This window comes from Watersipora subatra, chromosome 1 (genome assembly GCF_963576615.1).
Source record: "Watersipora subatra chromosome 1, tzWatSuba1.1, whole genome shotgun sequence".
Lineage (NCBI taxonomy): Eukaryota > Metazoa > Bryozoa > Gymnolaemata > Cheilostomatida > Watersiporidae > Watersipora > Watersipora subatra.
Window position 1 is genome coordinate 73,746,391 of NC_088708.1, and position 23,012 is coordinate 73,769,402.

The 23,012-nt window shown below is 35.7% G+C and overlaps 1 protein-coding gene across 1 annotated transcript; it reads left to right on the forward strand.

Annotated features, from left to right (window-relative positions):
* Positions 1-194: 194 nt before the first annotated feature.
* On the forward strand, positions 195-22,988 carry LOC137398030 (replication factor C subunit 4-like). Its single transcript, XM_068084131.1, has 6 exons — positions 195-321; positions 3,752-3,936; positions 6,228-6,446; positions 12,777-12,881; positions 14,032-14,140; positions 22,431-22,988. The coding sequence occupies exons 1-6, from the start codon at positions 220-222 to the stop codon at positions 22,779-22,781; spliced, it is 1,071 nt and encodes a 356-aa protein (XP_067940232.1). The 5' UTR covers positions 195-219; the 3' UTR covers positions 22,782-22,988.
* Positions 22,989-23,012: the final 24 nt, after the last annotated feature.

Here is a 23,012-nt window from a genome sequence, read left to right on the forward strand (position 1 = left end):
TATTTTGCATGCATCATATTGCATAAGTTGAGAACAGTAATAGAAATTATTTTTTATGACAGATAGGGTTATCCTGCTCTCTGACTATATCCTGCTCTCTGACTATAGACGCGGTGAGCGAATAACTTTCATATCTATGTAAAAATCCACAGATGTTCGACCAATCAAAAGATAACCTTGAAGTCCCGCGAATTAGCGCATGTGGTTGTTGTAGTGAATATGGAGAAGTTTTTCAACGTAAAGCAATCCAAATCGGATGCGAAAGGTACATCGTCTACTGAGCATGAAGATGGACCTTCAACGTCGTGTTATATTCCGTGGGTAAGCTGCGGTTAGAATAAGAGTTTTGCGAATGCCAATGCCCTGTTTAGTAAATTGTACGTTGTAAACTATATATGGGTTATCGTTATATAAACTATATAACGATCATAAACATACCTAATATTGCGCTTATCTATTGACGCCAAAACAGCAAATCTCATTCTACTGGCCTAACATCGAACAAATAGTGTATAACAAAATTGCTACCGAAACAAAACATTCATCTCACCTTTAAGAATCGATGTGAATATATATACAAGAACTCGTTGGAGTGAAAGAAAATAGCCACGGTTTTAACACTCGCAATCACCGTTACTCTGATTTCTCACTCTTAAACACCTTAACATAAATAATACCTGAAGCAGATTTACTACTAATTCGATTAGCTGCTCGTTAAAATAGGCAGACACAAAATCAAGTTCTAAATCATCTTTGTGGCCTAAATGGGCTGGCTTAGTGTAATTTTTTATTAGGGAAGGAACAACTCCAAATCGTTTGCTCTGATGAATTATAGTATTGGGGCTAACTCAAATTGCAGCACTGTACTGTCTTATGACTTGGAGTAATTCTGATAGCCCACCGAAAAATATTACTACATAGGGAGCTTGTGCTTTGGCTACAGAGCCAACCTGTTACATGAAGAATTTATATCCCATAGTGATCAGAGAAGTTACAGGGTTAATCAGTAATCACAGCATAAGAAAAGATCTGAACAATGAGTGTTGACAATTCCCAGTCGTCTATGTAACTCAACTGGTTTGCATGCAATAAACTCAACTTATTTTAAATTAGGCTTAAGTAGCAAAGTAAGACAATTTACAAAGTCTACATAATCATCAAGTGAGTGCTGAAAGATTGATCACACAGCTACTGATTCGAAGCAAGCGTATCTCAACTGAATCAACTGAAGTTTGAAAGCATGCACATAGTTTTCATAAGAGCAGTCAAGCTGTGAAGTACTTTCCCAGTGTATAAACAATGATTATGGAATATTATGGAATAGAAATCCTACTTGCTAATAATCTATCATCGAACCAACCTCTTTACACTACATCTAAAGCAGTAGGGTCCCAAAGGTTTCTTGGCAACAAAACAGTATAAATAAACTTCAGTGAAAATGTAACATGGTAATTGCATTCAATGACACTAAACCTGTAAACTGTCCTTTCAGATGTGCTCCATTTGTACCTGACCTAGCCAAATTGACTAGGACCAAAGGTAGTCGGTTGAGAGCTGTTTGGTTTTTGTAGTTTGGTACGATCAACTGAAGTATTAAACTAGGAAAGATTTGGTACTATTGCTCCTTTGCCAGCATGTAAATATGCTGTGCATGAAGTGCAGGCACGAAATTACTTATGCAAATCTAATGCGAATTGATGTGAGCATTCACCAAGGTGGTATCTGAATCCAGGTTACTCCTTCCCCTCCATCCCACATTCTCTCCTTTGTCTACCTAAACCTATTTTACGTAATATTTAGGTATCTACGCTAATTGTTTGTAATATGGTGCCTAATAATAGCCGCCACAGAAATCGAATGCGCAAACCTAATCAATGGACAGGTCAACATTTTAATAGCACAACAGCCGGCCCAGGGAGATGAAGCTATAAATCAATTTAGGCATAAATTCAAGTACAAAAAAGTTGTGACCGTATAATGTTAAGTTGTCAAAATGTTTTATACCAGCCCTCCTTTGAAGGTTGACGTGCAACAAAATTTACATTAGAGTTATTTAGTAACAAAAGGTTCACCATGTCTTACTCTGCTGTGTTGTAAGTTCAAAATATGTGGAAATGTGATTGTAAGCTCTTCAAAGCTCAAAAATGAAGTTAAAATAAACAGCCTTAGATTGGAATTCCTTTATTTTGATGACGTACTCAACTCGACGTGGTAATTGTTTTGAAATAAAAGGCTCTAGTAAATAGGCTCTAGGAAATAAAATGTCTCGTAGCACTAGTTTATGACCTACACTTCGAGTTCTGCCGGAAATCCGTTATCAAATATAGATGCTCGCTACTTTACAGTTTCGTTTCAGCTTGGTCTAATCATCTTGTCGTAATCTGATCATGTGACGCATATTTTCCGCCAAATGGCGCAAACTATTTCTGCAGCATTTTCCGACCATCACAGGTGACCAACAAGCTCCTCATGTTTATCAGAAGATGATATGCACCTCCTCGAGCTAAGGTTAAAAAATTAAACTGATTTTTAGGCTAGGTTTTGAGACATCAGTGCTCAAAGGGACAGCATTACAATAATAATGAAACAGACGTGCAAGGACAATATACATGGTTTTTTTTAAAGCCTGAAGTTTATTTGTGAAAATATTTTGACAAATGAGATTGCATGAAAGTGTAAACAAGCACATCGTGTTCAACTACATCAAATTTGAGCCGTTTGGAGAGGGATTCCAACCTACAGCGTTTTCAGGATGGCTGCGATAAACTTCGTTTTTGAGCTTTTAAGAGCTTGTAATCACATTTCCACATATTTTGAACCTACAACACAGCAGAGTAAGACATGATGAATTTTTTGATACCAAATAACTAACTGTAATGTAAATTTTGTTGCAAGTCAACCTTTAAACCCTTGTATGCAGATAATTTTCATGTGAATTATTGTTCATATTTCTGTAATTTTTGGGTAGTAGCTGTGGCAACATCTAGATTATCGCAACACAAACCGCAACAATAAATGTGCCTAAACGATGCAAATTGCCCCTAAATTATTAAACAGACTCATTTTTCATTAAAGTTTAAGCTCTTTTTATATTTAAATGCTTAACAAAAATATACATGTTAATGAATAGTTTTGCTGAGTAACTCTATTATTGTATGAAAGCTTTGCTGACTGGGTATGAAAGTGTTTTATAATGATATTTTAAATGCACGCTACTAAGATCCAACAGCATGGCTCACATGTTCACCAGCATCTCAGTTTTTCCTGTCCTCTCTGATACTGTTAATTGTGGTACAAACTTCTAATCAAGCCCGAATATAAGCTTAAAAATACTTACAATTACATAAAGCCTGTTGTAGAAACACCTGGTGTGAAGAATTCAGGCTAGCGCAAGCATGGCTTATTGTAACTAATCGTGGTGACATTCATGTCTGTCCATATGAACTGCCTGCATGAACATTCCCTTTGTTATTCTAATTAGTACAGAACCTCCCAATACTTTTACTAAGTGTACTAGTCTGTTGTAAGATTTTGTGGCACCAAATTTTGTATTGTGACCAGTGGTTTACTTACCACATATTCATTGTCTTTATCGAGGGTTTGTGTGAGCCAACCTTTGTTCAACAGTCAGCATGGTCACACGTTGTAAATAGCAGCAGGTTCTGTGTTCATTGGTATGTGATGATGTTCTATCTGCTTCATTGCATCTATTAGGTTTGATAACTGAATATTTAACATTCATTAAATATAGGTGGAAAAGTACCGACCCTCAAAGATTGATGAGGTCTCCCATCAGGAGGAGGTCTTAGCTACATTAAAATCTTGTTTGAAAGGTAGCGATGTGCCACATATGCTCTTTTATGGACCTCCTGGAACAGGAAAGACAACTACCATCTTAGCATTCTGCAAAGAATTATATGGACTTGAATTTTGGAGGTGAATGGTTTATAAAGTACTGTAGTCATTTGAGAACTAGATCTTAGACTGAGCACTCATATTTTCTTTTCAAAGATCTTAACTTCTATTTTTATCCTGTTGAAGTTAACAACAGATGGCTTTGCAGAAGTTTCTATCCACCACAAGACATACCTTAAACCATAACTGTCACGTACAACTTTTACGCATTTACTAGGTAAATCAGACACGCTGATTGCGATTTTGTACTCAAAATAAAGATTTGTCCACTAACTTTCAGAGTTATGAAGACTTTTTTACAGCGTTTTAATATCGGTCTCGAAAACAACACGATAGGCACACGCTCCGCCTATAAATATGTGACGTAACCTAGCTTTTTAGGAACGGAAGTTAGGGATGTTTAGTCCGATTTAGAATGATAGAGATGTCTTGAATCCCATTGTTATCTAAATTCAGCCTTCAAAATAATCTAAGTCGTTTCTGAAAGGTAGATAAACTATTTATCATTGCATATTTAAAAATGAGCTCAAAAAAGCGCGATAACAACGCTAGCTTGTGATAAAATCGCGCTTTTTTGAGCTCATTTTTCTCAGCTCAGCCTTCAGCCTATTAAACATCATGTAGCAAGCTACGAGCAATGTTAAATAGCTTATCTACCTGTTATAAAAGACAGATTATTTTACACGCTGAATTTAGATAATAGTGGGTTTTAAGACACCCATCTCTATCATTCTAAATCAGACTAAACATCTCTAACTTGCGTTCCTAAAAAGCTAAGCTACGTCAAATATTTATGGGCGGAGCTTGTTGTGCCGATTGTGCTGTTATCGAGAGGGATATTGAAACGGTTTAAAAAAGCCTCTATGACTTTGAATGTTAGTGGACCAATACTCAAGTTGAGTAAAAAATGGGAATCAGCTGATTTACCTAGAAGATACGATAAAAGTGGCACGTGACGGTTATGGTTAAGTTTAAAATTTGAATATGAGCAATGTTTTTGTTGCTGTCATGGAAAGATGTTACGGTTATGGTTGCACATCAATTATTTTGCGTCAATGAAAAATTTGGGGTGCTCAAATGGTATGTCAATTTAAGCAGAAAGCCACTAAAAATTCAAGTTAATCATTGGTAATATATCAATATAGCTGTGATTTCTTGAAGAATGAGTCTGTTTAGCTCAGGTGCCAAGTATTAAGCTGCCAATGTCAGTGGCGGAGTTTAATCGCCAGTGGAGGACTTACAGTAGATGCTGCAATGCTTAGGCAGATACAATCACTGCGCGCTCATGCTTTGAATGGATTCGGAGTTGAACTCTGCCGATGAGTTCGCTCCCTGCCATTTCAACAATTCGGAGTTGCATTTTATCAATTTTTTCAAGACTAGCAATGGACTCCTCAAAACAGAACTTGTTAAAGTAGACTCGCTTTCGGGTCACGGGCTCTTTTTAATTCACACTTAGTACACTCATTGCACTAATTCAGTCGGGATACCTGACCAGAATTTTCTTTATTATTGATCATATTAATATATCTCTATATTACAAAACAGCAACAGAATTTACTATTTGCTACATGCATACAGTTATTACTTCAAAGATGGTATGAACGACAATCGCTTTTAGTAAAAGAAACTTTTTATGCTAGAAGACTAGGTTCAGGAAGAGGTCGGCACCAGTGTAGTGAGAATCTGTACAATCAGTAGGTTCAGTGCTTTAATGAATAAAGTAATAAAATTGAAAAAGGTAATTATCTCGTTATTGTCGCATTAGCAACCAATTGTTTGCGATAGTAGTTAGAAGAGATCTGCATGGTGGTTTGATGAAATGCGCTGAATTTTTTACCTCTACTGGGGATAGCTTAGCTAGGTATTATCGATTCTAATCCATCCGCAGTGAGAGTTTCTGTCATGTCGAATAGCAGTCTCACTGCGAATGTCGCAGAAATTTGGCGAAATAAAATGGCGTCGAATTCGTTTTGATTTTACTCTTTCCATAATTCAGAGTGGAAGAAACTCGTAATTCCTTCGAAGCATGGAAACCCCAGTATATAAAAGCCTGACTTTACATTATATGACGTGTTGAAAATTTAAACTAATGGGAATAATAATCATGAAATTCAAGATCTGATTGGCGCAGCTCTAATAGCTATCATAATCAGCTGTCAATTTATTCTCATCCTCAGCCATAGTCTCAAGTTGAATACATCACATCAGCAATTATTGCAAGAAGTGAACCGTTGGACACTTTCGTTAATCTCTATGTTCTCATATGTGTAAGAACATCTATAGCTGTCATCTAAATTTTTCCCTTGCAGAGAAAGAGTCCTCGAGCTCAATGCTTCTGATGAGAGGGGCATAGCTGTTGTTAGAGACAAAGTGAAAAATTTTTCCGGAACAGCTGTCAGTGCCACCAAGCCAGATGGCTCACCTTGTCCCCCTTTCAAGATAGTCATACTGGATGAGGCTGATTCGATGACAAATGCTGCCCAGGCAGCTTTGAGGAGGACCATGGAGGTACACTCACGATCAACCAGGTATTTCACTTCGGTTAGTCTTGTATGACCATGTATGATCGTTGTTACCATGTGGTCAGAGAAGTTGTGACTTTTGTCTTGACCGAAGATGGTAGCTATCTCTTGGCTAATTCATGGTATGAACGTTAGCCATATTTTACTGCTAGCGAATCTTCCTTGAAAGGACGAGTTTTTTTGTACTTTTTGATTTCTCATGCATACTGGTTACATGATTGCGCTAGACGTGCGATGTTCAGATCTCGACTTCATCCCACTCGTGATTTGTAAAATAATTTTCATAGTTTCTACCATGATTGTCAAGAGGGTATGTGATAGGATAGCCAGGTAGAGTTCATTTACAGTAAGCGTAAGTGTTGATGCATCACTGAAAACAGCATGGAAAGGATAACTCCAAGTTTATGGGTTATAGACCTAAACTTGAAGTTTGGCCTAAGCTTGTTTGTAGGCCTAAACTAGTTCCACTCCATGACAGATGTTTTTGATATTTTATCACGAGCACCCCTTTGCGGTACGATATTAGTATCTGAAGTAACCTTATTGACACTGTGTCAGTTAGATTTGAAGAGTTCTTGCAGCTTAAAGATAGATCACAATTATGTAGTCATTCCTAGCATTTTATTCAGTGGTAGTACGTTGACTTCATCTTTATAACATGGTATTTTAACTCATTCGCACCCAGGCGCGAGTTAACTCGCCTATTTATAACGTTGCTAAGCACCCAACGCGAGTTAACTCGCGTCTGAAATCTACCGACTCTTTGCATCGTTATTTTCGAATTATCAAAAATAGTTTCTGAATAGTTAGAAAGAAAAATTTCTGGCCAATCAGAGGAACTTTAAATTTTGCCTCTATGACGTCCCTGGCAAAAGTTATACCCAAATTAGTACCCCCATATCACTATCTACTGAAACCGGAAATCACCCTGCCAACTCAAAATTCTATCGTTCGCGATAATTTTTTTTCAACTCCAGAAGTAAATATGCAGATTCAGAAGTGGTAAGACATTGAAAGACTGCATAAATTAAATTAAAACATTTTTAATGTTTCAAAGTTTTATCAACTTTTAATTTGGCCAAATTGAATAGTTATGCTCAAATAAAAATGCAATCTTCAGGCTGCCAGCCGCAGTCAGACTAACGTTATCCTTCAGTTTCGATAGGATCATATTGATTCTTAGAGCTGTCTACGAATTCTGAAAAGTAAAGAACACAGTTGGTGAACATATTTTTATTATTTGAAACATTTTTATGACGTTTTATTTGAGTTATAATGGCATATAGATTTGCTATGCTTTTGTTTGAAGGATGATACTCATGAGGAAAAGTTAGAGTTTCATGATTTTCATGTCCTTGACTAACTGCATATGTATCAATAATACTCATAACTATGTATTGTGTGTAATAAATAAGTAATTTCAGTCAAATTTTGTATATTTTCCAACGTGTGGCGCAAATCTAACTTTGTTAGAGCAAATGACAATTTTTTCAAAATTGGAGATTTCCTGAAACTACCTTCTTTGAGGCACGAATTTACATACAAGAGATATGAGTTGTCTATAGTAGTATAGTATAGTTTGAAAGAAGAGACTTGGCTGGTTCTTGTGAAATTTGAATGAGTAAATTATCTCAGGTCTGTCTCCTGTAGTAGTAATTTGAATTACGGCAACTTCTTGAAAAATTAGCGGTATCTGGGGCTAATCGCCTAGAAATTAGTCGGGTGCGAATGAGTTAACCTACTTAGAGTTTACCCCTACCTAGAGGTTACCCATACCTAGAGTTTACCCATACCTAGGGTTTACCCATACCTAGAGTTTACCCATACCTAGAGTTTACCCATACCTAGAGTTTACCCATACCTAGGGTTTACCCATACCTAGGGTTTACCCATACCTAGAGTTTACTCATACCTAGAGTTTACCCATACCTAGAGTTTACTCATATCTAGGGTTTACCCATACCTAGAGTTTACTCATACCTAGAGTTTACCCATACCTAGAGTTTATCCATACCTAGGGTTTAACGATACCTAGAGTTTACTCATACCTAGAGTTTACCCATACCTAGAGTTTACCCATACCTAGAGTTTACCCATACCTAGAGTTTATCCATACCTAGGGTTTACCCATACCGAGAGTTTATCCATACCTAGGGTTTACTCATACCTAGAGTTTACCCATACCTAGAGTTTACCCATACCTAGGGTTATTAGGTGTACAGTCAGAGCATAACATTTGAGCAGCAATAATATAGAGTAGATTCTTATCTATTTCATAACAAAAGCTTATATTAATTATGTATGTAAATAATTTAGTAATTACTGGATATGATTTTTGTGCATCTCATTGGTAAGGGTTTGTCAATAGCAATGTGATTCTATAGAAATAGTGAATCATTGTCATATTAAACAGCAAGGTTCTTTAAAAATCGTCAGTTGACTTCATGTTCTGGTACTGTGATCACTAGCACACGCCCGGCAGCACACACCCAGCAGCGCACATTCCGCAGCACACACTCTGCAGCACACACTCGGCAACACACACTCTGCAGCACACACTCGGCAACACACACTCAGCAGCACACACTCGGCAACACACGTTAATTTCTAATAAGTGTCTTTTTTTGCTTTACTCTTATTGGTCAGCTACACATGAAGCACATAAAGGTGGCAGTTGGAAGATTTTGTGGATATTTAATTACATGTTGTTACCTACATTGATTCGCCTTTAGAGCATCAGGTAAGGACAAATAAAAACTACCAGAGATTTCCTTAGAAAACAATGAGTATATGCATGATTATATGCAATATAACTCTGGAAAAAAGCCTTGTTTGTAAAATAACAAAAAGATAGTATGTCTTCAACATTTTGCCAATCATGGCTCCGTATATTTTCGAAATCAACAAGCTATTCTGGATCTTGTATACTCCTCGTTACACGGTTCATTTCATAACTAGAGTTGTCTCCTTTTTCATAGGTGGACAATTAGTATCTGCTCAGTATTTGTTTGCATTTGATAGGAAACAATGGGCTCACATGGCTAAAATGGATTCAAGCTATATGATTTATATAGCTATACTAGGTGAATGCCCAAATAAAAAGTTTTTGCACAGAAAATATATTTTTATTCAACATATAACACCAGTTACCAATCTAACTTTCAAATCTCATATCAGAAGTGTTTTGTGCATTTCAAATAAATTAAGAGAAAAAATAAAACAACTGTAAAGGTCTTCAAACTTTTTCAAACAACGGTAACTTTAAAATTTCATATCGTGGAAGAAGTGTTGTTGAAATAAACTAAGAGAAAAAATGAAACAATTGTAAAGGTGTTTAAATGTAAAATAATTTGCAAGTAATGGCTAAATAAAGTCCGTTTTGCTACGATTACAATGAAAAATTATTTGGTATACAATTACCCTACAGGATGAATTTATTCGCGGAGTTAAATTTCCCGAAAATTGCCATTTCATGCATATTCTTGAATTAATTTATTCGTGGCTGAAAACTCACTCTCTATGAAGAGTTAACTCTATTACATCTAGCAATAGTGTTAACTCTACGCATGCGCACATTGCGTGTTTCGTTTTCTATTTAGCTTACAACTAGGGGTCGATCGTGCTAAGCTATAAATTTTTTGCTGCGTGCAGAGGTTTTCACGAATATTCATAGATTTGGAGGCCTTTGATGAGCCAACAATTTGTGGTAAGTAATGAGTTTTTTCAAAACCATTTACTAAATTAGTTGAATTTTACTTTGGTTCTTCGGTAAAACGCAATATATATTTTTTCCATTCCTACCACTTTGTTATTTGTTTTAGTGTGAGAGAGAGAGAGAGAGATCTTTCATCATGCATGGAAGCACAATGACTGCAAGCGTGGTAGCTGTCATTCTTAGAAGATCACCAATCATTCAGGGAGGTCTTGAAATTGAGGTAGAAGTGACCGCAGCTGCTAACGAGGAGAATATATCTGTTTTAAAAAAGAACAAAAACGCCTTTACGAGCACAAATCTTTGGCCTACCGGCAGAACTTTGCAATAGTAAGCCACGAGGAGAGTTCTGATGATAACATCCTTACCTGTCATGTAGTAGCGAGAGAATGGCCTTCAACATCTACTCAAGACAGTGACAGCGACAGAGCTGCTATTGCCAAAATAACTAGTCAGAGAGCACCATTGCACGCTAGTATTCACTTATCAAGAGTACCAGTTTAATTTTATTGCTAGACAACCGCCATATGGACTAAACTGTTTATATTTACTCCATTCATCGTTTGTAAAATTTTATTTGTATTTGAAATATTTTATTTGTACACTCAAGTTTGTAATAAATTATAATATATCTATACATGAAATAAAATATATAATTTAATCATGTTTGCTGCAGCGATATCAAGGAGTTGTTGTCGATAAAGGGGTCTAGGTTGACTGGTTGCTTCTCTGCCAATATTCCTGCCTTGATGAATAGTACTACTTGTCTCTAGTTTTCGTAATCGGAGTAGGTTGTTTCATTCTCAATCTGCAGTAAACACAAAAGAAAAATATTAACATGTGTAAAGGAAGTACAAAAACAATAGCTGAAGTATTTAATGAAAGCGATCAGTTTTTAAACAAAAGAATTAACTAATGCAGTTAATTATGGAAAAACGTATTTGCACTGCAAATCAAATGCATACCATAATGTCTAGATCAGAATCATGATCGTCCTCAACTTCGGTATTAGAGATTGATGGAGTTGATTCTAATGTAAAAAAACTAGGAGAGATTTTTTGCGATGACGAACCCGTGCCGAATAACTTGTGAAAACCTTGAATAATTTTGTAAAGTTTGATGCAATAGCAATAAAACTCGAAGCCCGGCGATGATTTTAAAAAAGTTTTGGAACTCGGCTATGTTTAGTGCTTCTGCCTAGCGACTATTTCTGCGATGACGCCATTCTGCATATTTTGTGACAACCTTGAATAATTTTGTAAAGAAATGTGATGCATTGGCAATGGTGTTAGCTCAAAGCCCAGGCAATGATTTTAAAAATGTTTTGGAACTCAACTACGTTTATTATTTATATTAAAAACTAGCCTAGAGACTAGTTTTTAATTTGATGCAGTAATTATTCTCCCTTGTGATTAAAAATAGAACTAATTATTCACGGAATTTAATAATTCACAGAATTGACTGTTCGCGAAATCGCGAATTTTTATAACAAACGAATATTTTCATTCTGTAGGGTATATGATTGTAATTTGTTTCAGTCTTGGCATCATAAGGCAAAAATATCGCATAGATGTATACAGTGGTATAGCAACCCATAGTAATTATTTAATGCAATCACTGCCAGTTAAAAATCATCATCATAAAAAAATAGTAACAAAACAATATTGTAAGGCAAAAATATTGTTTAGAGTGGTATAGGAATCCAGGGTAGGCCTAATTATTTAATGCAAGCACATCCTGGTAAAAATCATCAAAATTTTATATACATATTGTGCATACTAAAGATTAGTAACAAAACAATATGCTAATCTTAATAACTATAGTTACCTACTCTAATTTAGTAGTTATGATCTGCAAGAAAGTGTAGCATTACAAAACTTAAAAAGGATAATGCTGAACTGAAATTGCGAGCATCTTATATCTCTTTCAGGCGTTGTGTGAGGGATTTCGGCGAAGATTTTTGATTAGGATTTCGATCGTAACCCGCGGGCACACTGTATTAATTAATGATAAAAAGTACATATTTGGAGTTGCAATCGTGAAAAGGATATAGAGTATATGATAAGAGCGATCGGTGTAACAAGAACGGTTTATCCTTGTGGTTATGCGCACTTGCGGCTTGAATGTCGTGAGTTCTAATCCAGTACGACTGATTTTTTGTACTAAAACTTTACCAGCTTTAGCTGGACAGACGAACAACAGACGACAATCAAACTTTGAGATTTATATACTATACTATATGCTATAATATATATTCTAGAACATATATGTTGTATGTTATTGAACCTATTCAATATTATACATTCAATATATTGAATGTATAATATACATATATATTATATATATTTTATTTGTATATACGCTATATATACACTATATATATATAGTACTTTATTGGCAATCATTTCATTTCAAATTATGGTATACAACAATAATAAACAAACAAAAAAGAAAAAAAGGGTTACAGTAGCTTACATGTCTACACTATTTGATTGTTTCTACGGTTTCCTCTTGTTAATACCATGCAAGTGGACTATATACAAGGCCTCAGTGTAATTCTCTTTATGTCCTTCAGGTGTTGCTGGTGCCCATTGAGTCACTCAGTATTTTTTGCTGTGTTCTAGGTTCTGCCTGACCTGCAACTACGTAAGTCGTATTATTGACCCGATAACTTCAAGATGTGCCAAGTTCCGATTCAAGCCCCTTTCTGATGAACAAATGTGTAAGAGGTAGTAGACCTACTTGAATGTTTCCTTGATGATATGCGCTGTTTAGGGGTTAGAAGGATGGCTGTGTGGCAACCAAGCTAGCTTTTGCAATAAAAAATAACATCGATAATAACAGTTGCTATAATTAACCATTAAGTACACTGTCTAAAGGCCATGTCATCTGAAGATGTTCATCTCATACCTGGTACTTCCTGTCTTATTTCATGCCTGATTCCATTTTTGATGAACTAGCTATACGAACAAACGGATAGTCAGAAATGAAAAATCAATTCCATTTTTCAATCGTATATCATCCATTAAACATGAGGTTTCCATGTGGCTGATTGAGCATGACTTAGCTGTTCAGTTTTAAACCTTTGTGTTTCGTCTGCATATCTCATCTAACAGGAGATTACATTGGAGATTTTCGCTCAGTTACCGTGTTGCCACCCCTTCAATCAGAGCCTGTCTCATCTATCCATAGTAGTATATGGGAGTATTCCTATGTTATTTATCATCGTTCGTCTAAGTATACCACTACGCTCAAAGTGTACCTGCATTCTCTAAATTAAATTTTATTTTGAGGTGTTCTTCCTTTCCTCCTCCATAACTCTACAATCTTGCTAATTTTCAGCTAAAAATCTGAATTTTTTCGCTTGTTCAGAAATTCACACAGAGTGTAACTCCAGCATAGAGTGGCTGGACAGATTTTGTATATCAAGTTTATCTACTAGAAATAAAATATTGTAATATGTAAAACAATAAATGAAAATGGGAAGAAATAAATAAATTCCAATTTTTACAATTTCATAGGCTGATAACCTTTGCATCTCTACATGGCTTTACGCTTAGTATTTTGGCTCTACGCACAGACTAGCTGCGTTGTAATTGTGGTAAATAGTATAGATTGTTGATTCTTTAAGCACTGCTTCTCTATTGCCTCTGCAATACAACCCTGCATCGTGGCAAGTAACAACTCTCAGTGCATTGCAGTTAGTAGAGGTTAGATATACGCTAATATGATAAATACACTTATATGTAGCCTGTTTCTGTTCTAACCCACCCTTATTGTTGCTGTATCATTAAAACATATCTGTCAATGAGTTAATATCGTAATTTCTTTGTCCTTTTCGTACATGTGAACCATATTTAATAGCTAAAACATTTGCAGGTTAAAGATGATATCAGAGAGTGAGAATGTAGATGTGACTGAAGATGCTATACAAGCCTTGCTAGACTTCAGTGAGGGAGACATGAGAAAGTCCATCACATTCCTCCAGGTGGGTACTCACACTATCTCAATATGCAACCCAACTACTGCATGCTTAACATCTCGTTAGATCAGTGTTTGTTCTTATAACCTAATAACATGTTAACATAATGATTTGAGAAAATACAGTAAACGCTCCTATAACGTATACCTACTATAATGTCAATTCCAGATAACATAGAGTGTCAAGTTGTGTGAGTTCTCAAATTTCATTTGAATGTTAATCTATCTCGTCGCACTAGCGAAAGAAAAAACGACGTGCTTATAGCGTTAAATCTGTATATTATATACAAATACAACTTTCACAACATTCTAGTTCATCGTGATAGCTCGTCAGATGTGTCGACTAAACAGAGAATAGATTAGCTGCGCATTGTTCAAAAATACAAAGGCGATCGATTGGTGCAGGTGTTACCGCGTCGGTCAACCAATCTGAATATCACGAGTTGGAGTATCGTCGAAAGTTCTCTTTTATCCTAACCTTGACCCCTGGATACAGATAGCCAACAAATATGTAGTACATGTAACGCTTTTTTATAGTAAGAATATTTTGCTGTTTTTCTCTATTGTAGATGTATAAGGTATTTGTTATTAGTTTTACTTTGCAGAATAGACTTTGCTGCTTAGAAAAAAATAACCAAATCGTTGTAAATGAACGTCAAAGATATGCGCTCTCCATCAACTTATTGTAAAAATTATCGCAATCATGGTCGATAAAACCAGTGAGATTGATCATAAAACGGAGAAAAGTTCACAAATTAAAAGTCACGTCAAGTTTTTCCTTCTGTATGCCCAAAGGCGTGAGTTTGGAAAGATCTTGGAACGGATTAGGTAGTTTACCTGTATTTTACTGTCATAACATAAATCCCTATAATGTAAATGTTCCTGGAACGGATTATTTACGTTGTAGGAGCTCGTACTGTAATAAAATTTACATAATTTGACTAGTTTGGAATTTTCTGATGGTTGGTAGAATTTGGTTGGAATAAGTCTCTTGTGCCTTGGCTTCATTGTTTAAGCAAATAAAAGTGTTTAGCAGACTCATGTCTAAAGTCAAAATGTTTGACCAACTATTTATATATCGTCAAATCTACATAAGGTTGCCGTAACATTCAAACTTTTTAACATTTGTCTTAAGATTTGAGCAAATAGTTGATTCTTCATCTGAAGTAATGTCCAACGAACGACATTGGAAATTTGTGAAAATGTGACAGTTTCGTAAGTGAAAATGTTACAACTGAAAGTTACATGTAGGTTACCATAAATTCCGGCGTTTAAGTCGACCCGGCGTATGAATCAAGGTCTAAAGTTTGGTTTAAGATCCTGGTTTTTACCTGCCATATAAGTCGACCTCCTTCTCCGGCTCAAAACATTTTATTGCTAATTGTTCAGTCGGCATCGGAGGTAGGTGATGTGTAGCTGAAGAAATGGCATTCAAAAGTGCCTGTTTGTTTTGTGCTGTTGGAAATAGGTGTAACAATTAACAAAAGAATGAGAGACGACAGTTCTAGTGATGATCACAAGGCACAAAAAAACAATACTTCATTGTATTGGCCAACCTCGCCAATAGAGTGAAACTGCCACCTTTGATCATATGTACGCTTTTAATAGAAGAGCCATGCTGCAAGATAGATTTCTGCCAGGAATCGTCATTCATGCACAACAAAACAATGGACGATAGTGGAAGTGCTAAATAGATTACTGACGTGTGGGCTTGTCGGCAAATACTGTGACAAAAGCGTTAAAAAACACATTATTCCAGAAGAGAATAATCCTAGTGATAATAATTTGAATGGTGAAGAATGAGACTTTGTGTTTGATCCATCTCATGTTGAGTAGGATTACTAGTATTTTACTATTTTATAAATAAATCCCCATACATGTGCACCCTTAGGATATGATTTTAACCCGTTGCAAGGTTGGCATCATATAGTGAAAAAAATCTTGGGGGGTGTCGAAACCATAGTAATTATATAATGCAAACACCCCCTGGTAAAAACCATCAAAATTTTATACAAGTACTGTACATATTAAAAATTAGTAACAAAATAGTATATTAACCTTAGTAACTATAGTTATCTACAGTAACTAGTGTATTTATTGGTTATGATCTGCATTAAAATGTAACGTTACCATGTGCTATGTGCAGTACAACGTTCCGTGGAGAATTCTTATCTCCAAGAAAGCCGTACCTATTACATAAACTTTGAATTCACTTCAAATAAGTTTAGCTTACAAAACGCACACATTTGAAGCTACATTTTAGTATGTATTTGTAACTATTTTACTGAATTTCAACTTTTTATTACTAAAATTTTAGCACATTGGTTTCTGTCTTCATTTTCACTAGCCGTTTTAGCTGACCTAGTTAGTCTTTTTCAACCTACGTAATTTAACAAGAAAGCCCGAGCGATGCTGTTCTCAAAAATGTTCTGTCTAATATGTAATGAAGTGGATATTTGTTAGCAGGTTACAAGAAGTTGTCTGACCATTGACTTCTGTTTGGAGGGATCTTCTCCAACTTTGCTACTGGTATCAAAGGGAAAATGTTACCATTTTTCACATGAGAAGTGCTGAACTGAGAGAAATCAGTTATCGTGTCTCTTTCAGGCGGTCTGAAAATGTCTTCGGCGAACATCATTTCGGCATCTTTGATATTTCGACGTACGTAATAAACACACCGACTGCCAAATTTGAACTCGGGCAAAAATTTTGTTGAATTCATATAGTGAAATAAGATTCCTATGTTGAGGTGAAAAAAATCATGTTCCACTTTGTAAGTTAAAATAATCGTATCCTGAAGGTGCACTGTATGTCATATCATTTAATTTTGATTTGTGATGATATTTGATGTTGAATTTTGCTAGAATTCATGTCATGAAAAACGTGATCAACGTATAAGTCGAAGATGGATTTTTAAGCTTGAAATTTGGTGTCAAACCCTATAATCAATGATAATAACATCAAAAACTTATTATTGTGAATTATTGCTTTGTTAATTATTACTTAATAATTTTGCCAAATCTTAACACCTTAACATCTCTCTATCATGCATCTTAACATCTCTCTATCATGCATCTATCTATCATGCACTTTAACATCTCTCTATCATGAATCTTAACACCTTAACATCTCTCTATCATGCATTTCTCTATCATGCATCTTAACACCTCTATATCATGCATCTTAACACCTTAACACCTCTCTATCATGCATCTCTCTATCATGCATCTTAACAACTTAACACCTCTCTATCATGCATCTATCTATCATGCACCTCAACACCTCTCTATCATGCATCTCTATATCATGCATCTGCTCTAATGTAATGTATAGTTAATTATCTGCAGTATTTATAGTTAATTATCTGCAGTATTTATTAACCCTTTTAATTGCTGCAAGATAGTTGCTTACATTTTTAGCCTACTACCAGAATTTCAGATCTTACAGTTGCTATAAGTACCGGTTTGTTCTATTAGCTATTGAATAAATTACAGCTTTAAATTGCTTAATATTTTATTCTATGTTCTATAAAATTCTAATTTACCATCATTGTAGATTTGTAGGCCGTTGAAGGAAACGAATTGAACTCGATGTATTTTAATAGAAACTGTTGATCCAACATACAATAGTTTGAATGATGAAGCAACTCTAGAACACAGAAAATTCATATGCACAGATCTGGAGAAAAACTTTTTATAATTCTTAATTAAGGCACAATATCGCATATTGATTAGGGTGACACTCATTCATGGGTTTTTAATTGCGGTCAATAGGTCCCAGCACTGCAAGGCGGTCCTGGGCCCCATTAATCACATTAAGGTCATTACACAGAACAGGAAAACAAATACAGAAAAATCGATAGATAGTCAGTCAATGGTGATGGTAGGGAAATGAATTTTTAATAAACTCATACTAACAAATACATGTGTTGGAAAAATTGTCATTAATACCTAGCTTGAAATCTATCTGTTCAGAAAAGCCATTTCTATGAAACTTATTAATAAATATTTACTGTATATGAACAATTCCTGGCCATTCCAGGTTATAGATGCCAAATGATCTGAATAGATGTTTATTAGACCGTAGCTGATTTCGGCCCATTCTTTAAACTTCTGTGACAAAACTTCAGTTGAAACAATATATACTCAAACATACATTTAAAAAAGACAAATGTTTATCTGCTATTGACAGACCATATTGTTGGTGTCAGCTAACCTTCAAGGTTTTCACGTATTCTGGCTCGCTAAAGTAAATGAATGTCAAAGGTGTTAAAGCATTAATAGCATCGACCATTCTACAATGTTCTCTACTTATGATATAGAAAATCCTGTATTGCAGTTCGCTGTCACAGTAAGGTAAGTCATATACTAGATAAATTGCGATTTTCTTTGATTTGAATGCAAAAATTGAGTCATTGAGTCGGCCAGCGTAAAAGCCCCCATAGGTTATCAACGTGCTGAAAATACAATGAAGACCTGGTATGCATTTAATCAATCTGTATATATATTTCTCAAAGTATGTCCGTGTGTCGTATGTCTGTCTACATTCCGGCTATAGATCTTAAAATCGGAATAATGAATCTGCACCGAAGAAGATTTGATCTCGGACTCACCCGTTCGCAAGTCCGATGTCGTACCCATTAGGCCAACAAGGTTGAGTTTCCAGGTTGCCGATATAAGTCATTATATTAGAGCAAATACCTAACGGCTTTGCATACGACGCAGGATCATAGCATAACGTCACGAGAAGCTGTTGGCTCACATAAGTCACATTATTAAGCGTACTCAAATTTTCCATTGGCAATGTGCCAGGCTAATAACAAGCAACTCTCATTACTTCTCATTGTTTATAAGACAAAACATTTTTCTCATGATATGTAGTTTGAAAGTTAGAATGGCAAATGTTGTTATATGTTAAATACAAATCAATTTTCTGTCCAAAGACGTTTCTATTACCCGGGCAACGCCGGGTAGCACAGTTGGTTTAGTATAAAGCAGATCTTTACTACAATAAAGTTGTTAAGCCTTGACTCCTTAAATCATTCATCAGCGATGTTTCAAACATAACTACTGTACGGGTGTATAGCTATTTTGTGCATTTTGTTAAGAAAATTACGCCAAAAACAAAAATCTCATCAAACCTGTATTTGAACGACACCTTTATTTGAACGCCACCTCTATTTGACCACCACTATAGAAAGTTGAAAGCAACTTCTTAGAAATAATTAATCACTGTATCAGGCTATAATATTTCCTTGTTTACAGCGGTCTTCATTCTTTGACTTATGTGAAAACTGTTTAACAGTTATGATGGAATCTGTACTACTATTTTGAGACTAAAACTTGTGGTTAGCACGGTTAGCGTGCAAACTGTGTCAATTGGCTGAAAGTTTATCTTATTTACGCGAAAAGTATTCTCAATGGCGACGCATACAAGTTTTGCTCTGCTAAAAATTTGTTTGGATGCTAATATCGACTAGTTCGATAGTGCAGAAAAAGAGCTGAGGTCAGAAGACATTGTGGAAGGTATTGGGCAATCAGAAAATGCTCGTTCCATCAAAAGCAACAATCAGAACGCAGCTAGCTATCCGAGCAAACAATGGAAATATTTTTGTTTTCAAAACGTAAATTTTGTTTCTCTATGTAATATAAGTATGGTTCGTTTATGTCACTTGTTCATGAATATATATTTGTAGCATTTGATAGATTATCATTATATAACTTATAAATTTGCAGATTTATAACATATTATTTGATAGCATCATTGCGGTTATTTGATCTTACAATTGATCAACGCTCGTAGCTCCGCTTTTATTGCACATAAAAAACTAGTTTTGGCTACAAATTGTAACAAACAGATCAATGACTGCAATGAGATTTTATGCAATATCGGTAAGTATAGATATAAAATAAAAATAAGTTTTCAAATTTAGAATGAAACAAAAATTGAAAGTTCCAACAAATTGCAAAAGAGGACACAGGCTGCAATATCGTCGCAGGTTAATTACAAGTATTAGATATCAACTGGTAAAGATATTTCTCAATGCATATTTATTAAGAGATCTTTGACAAGTTGGAGTTGAATTAGCAGGTTTATTGCATCCAAAAGGTTTAATATCGCTCCAACGGAAGAAGAGAGAAAAATATAGGCGACATTCGCTTCGCCAGTAAAAGAGCTAAATTTATCTTCCCGAAATTCTGAAGAGCTAATTAAAAAATAAATTGCCACCTTTTATTTGAACGTCACCTGTAATAAAACGCCACTATAGGGGAAGGGTATAAAAATAGAGCGTCATGGCGTTCAGATACACGTTTTATGGTATAGCATCTTAGTATGTTATATGAATGAAAATACAGCTTAACTAATGCTTGCCTGCTTACAACTTTGCTGTTCCTAAGTTTTTGTCGGCGACTATCGTGGAATTTTAGTTTTGAACTATGAAAGCTTGCCAACGATAGCATTTCTCATTCATCTACATTTTCAATAATCACTTCATTTAGCCACTCTCCTCCCCAGCATCTTGATAACCGTTTAATTTTCCGCTGAATCGCTCTCTTACTGCCTGCAGGTAACTGTCAATGTTCATCATTCTTTTCGTAAGTCGGGTCGATTTGTGATCGATGGTTAGTTGCCGAAGGCTGATGTTCACTAAAACCATGTGATTGCAGGGTATGTGTAGCTATCGATGGCGCAAATTTGGTTGCAAAAACTTGATACTTCGATACCAGATCAACTAAAATGCAGAAATCACCGGATATCGTTCCAGCAAAGATCAATAATATTTTGATCAATGCAATTGTTGTGAGACAATTTCAACGATTGCTCCTGTCATGTAAATACTGCTCATCGAAGAAATCCAGCCCTTAACAATCAGACCAATGGTTGCGCAAAATTAGTTTTTTTCTACAGATCAATGAGTATTACATTAACAAATAACACATTTTTCATAAATATTAAAAAGGAAGGTGCAAAATAAAACTGTACAATTTTAAATTGTGCAATCCATGCTGCCGAACTTGATACAGCTCTGGCATAGCCGTTATAGTAATCATATTGGGATCATCAACTCAGAATTAAATCTCAAGGTTTCAGTTAAAAAGACGATCTTTTGCAATGCCATTGAACAACTGACAAATATGGCATTTTTGCATTTAGGCCAGTTCTGTCTGTAACGATGAGTTTACTTTATCATGGATGATAGTTAAGTAAGAATTATACTGCTGTTTAGCAATACAAGGTCTATTCAGCAAATACATACAATGTAGGTTTGTTTTTGTTATTTAAAGTCGCTTGTTTATGCCAATGTTTGCCTGCAGATATTGGAGTTGTCTGATTCTGCTTGTTTATACCGGTAGCTGAGAGTTCTGGTCAATTATTCAATATAATGCATTCAGCAGTCTTCTGCATTTTGATAGTGGTTGCTGCATACTGTTAATTAGTTTTATTTGCTTTGCTGTAAACTGTCGAGCAGCATTCTTTTGAAGAAGGAAGGACGCTGTCACTTCTGTATAGATAGATCTACATTCCCTGCTTGTATCTGCCAGTGTCGATCAAGGCATCTCTAACCCTTACGCTTGCCTCCTGAGTTGCTGACTACTTTGTTTGCTAGTAATTCAACAAATTACTACCATGTATGTAGTAGGGGCAGGGTTATAAAGATGTATTAAAGAAGGAGTCACATGGCCACAGGATAAAAGTTTTCAACGTGTGTAATTTTTAGCTGAAGCAACCAAAGATTTTTCCTTAGTTGCCTTAAATTTATATTCTCCAGATATGTTATGTCACAAGATTTGAGAGTCCATTTGTTATGTTCTGAATCATTGAATTTTATCTTTGAAAGTAAGGTTAGTACGTATTGCATTTGCTGATAATATCTGATCTAACAAGAGCTTCTGCTGCGTCTGACGGAATACAATTACGCATGACCAAAGGGTTCCGGAGGCAAAATTATGCTTTGGTTATTTACTATGGCCACTTCTCATAACTGAAGTGTCTGATGTCAGAAGGTTTGCTTTTTAAGTTGCTAAAGTGGCCACAGCTATATACACACACTCACAAATAGTTCGAGGGCAGGGATTTCTTGTTCACTGTATTTGTATTACAAGCTGTGAATCAGAAGTTGGAGTTACTCCGTTTACTAGGTTCTATTATTTTATTAAAGAGAAAATTTCAAATTTTAGAGTGTGTGCATGTATTGCCATATGAGCACCCTTGCCTGCTGAGATTGTTGTGATGGGTCTATTTTGTTTCCTGATGGCCTATCCTACGCATTGCGTAATGATGACTCTCCATTTTAGTGCGTGGCGAAGCTGCACAGAGAGAAAGCAATCACAGAAGGAGACATTCAGGAAATCTCTGGATTCATAGACAAATCTGTGATCGACGATTGGCTTCAGGTGGCGTGGTCTCGCAGCTTTGACCAATCGCAGTGTTTTGTAAAAAAAGTAATTGCTGACGGCTTCGCTGCCAGCCAACTGCTTAGCCAACTGCACGACACTGTCATATCAAGTGATAAGTTGGACGATTCAAAGAAAGCAAAGTTAGCGGAAAAAATGTCAATATGTGATAAACGGTTGATGGATGGCGCAGATGAATACCTCACACTAATGGATATTACATGCGAAATGATGAAACATTCGGCAGAATGAGTAGCCACAGGCAGATTATTCTGTTTTGTCATTTACACTAGTTTAGTTTTACTCTTCTATTTTTGTTACGGACGACCCTTTGCACTGCTGTCATTTACGCCTGATCTGTGTACGTAGTGCTAGGTTTCATCTTGTTAATGTGACTCTTGTATGTTTTGCAATATGAAGCCATAATACAACTGAGCTGCCCTTGATGTGTATATAAGACGTATCCACTGTCATAATCAATTC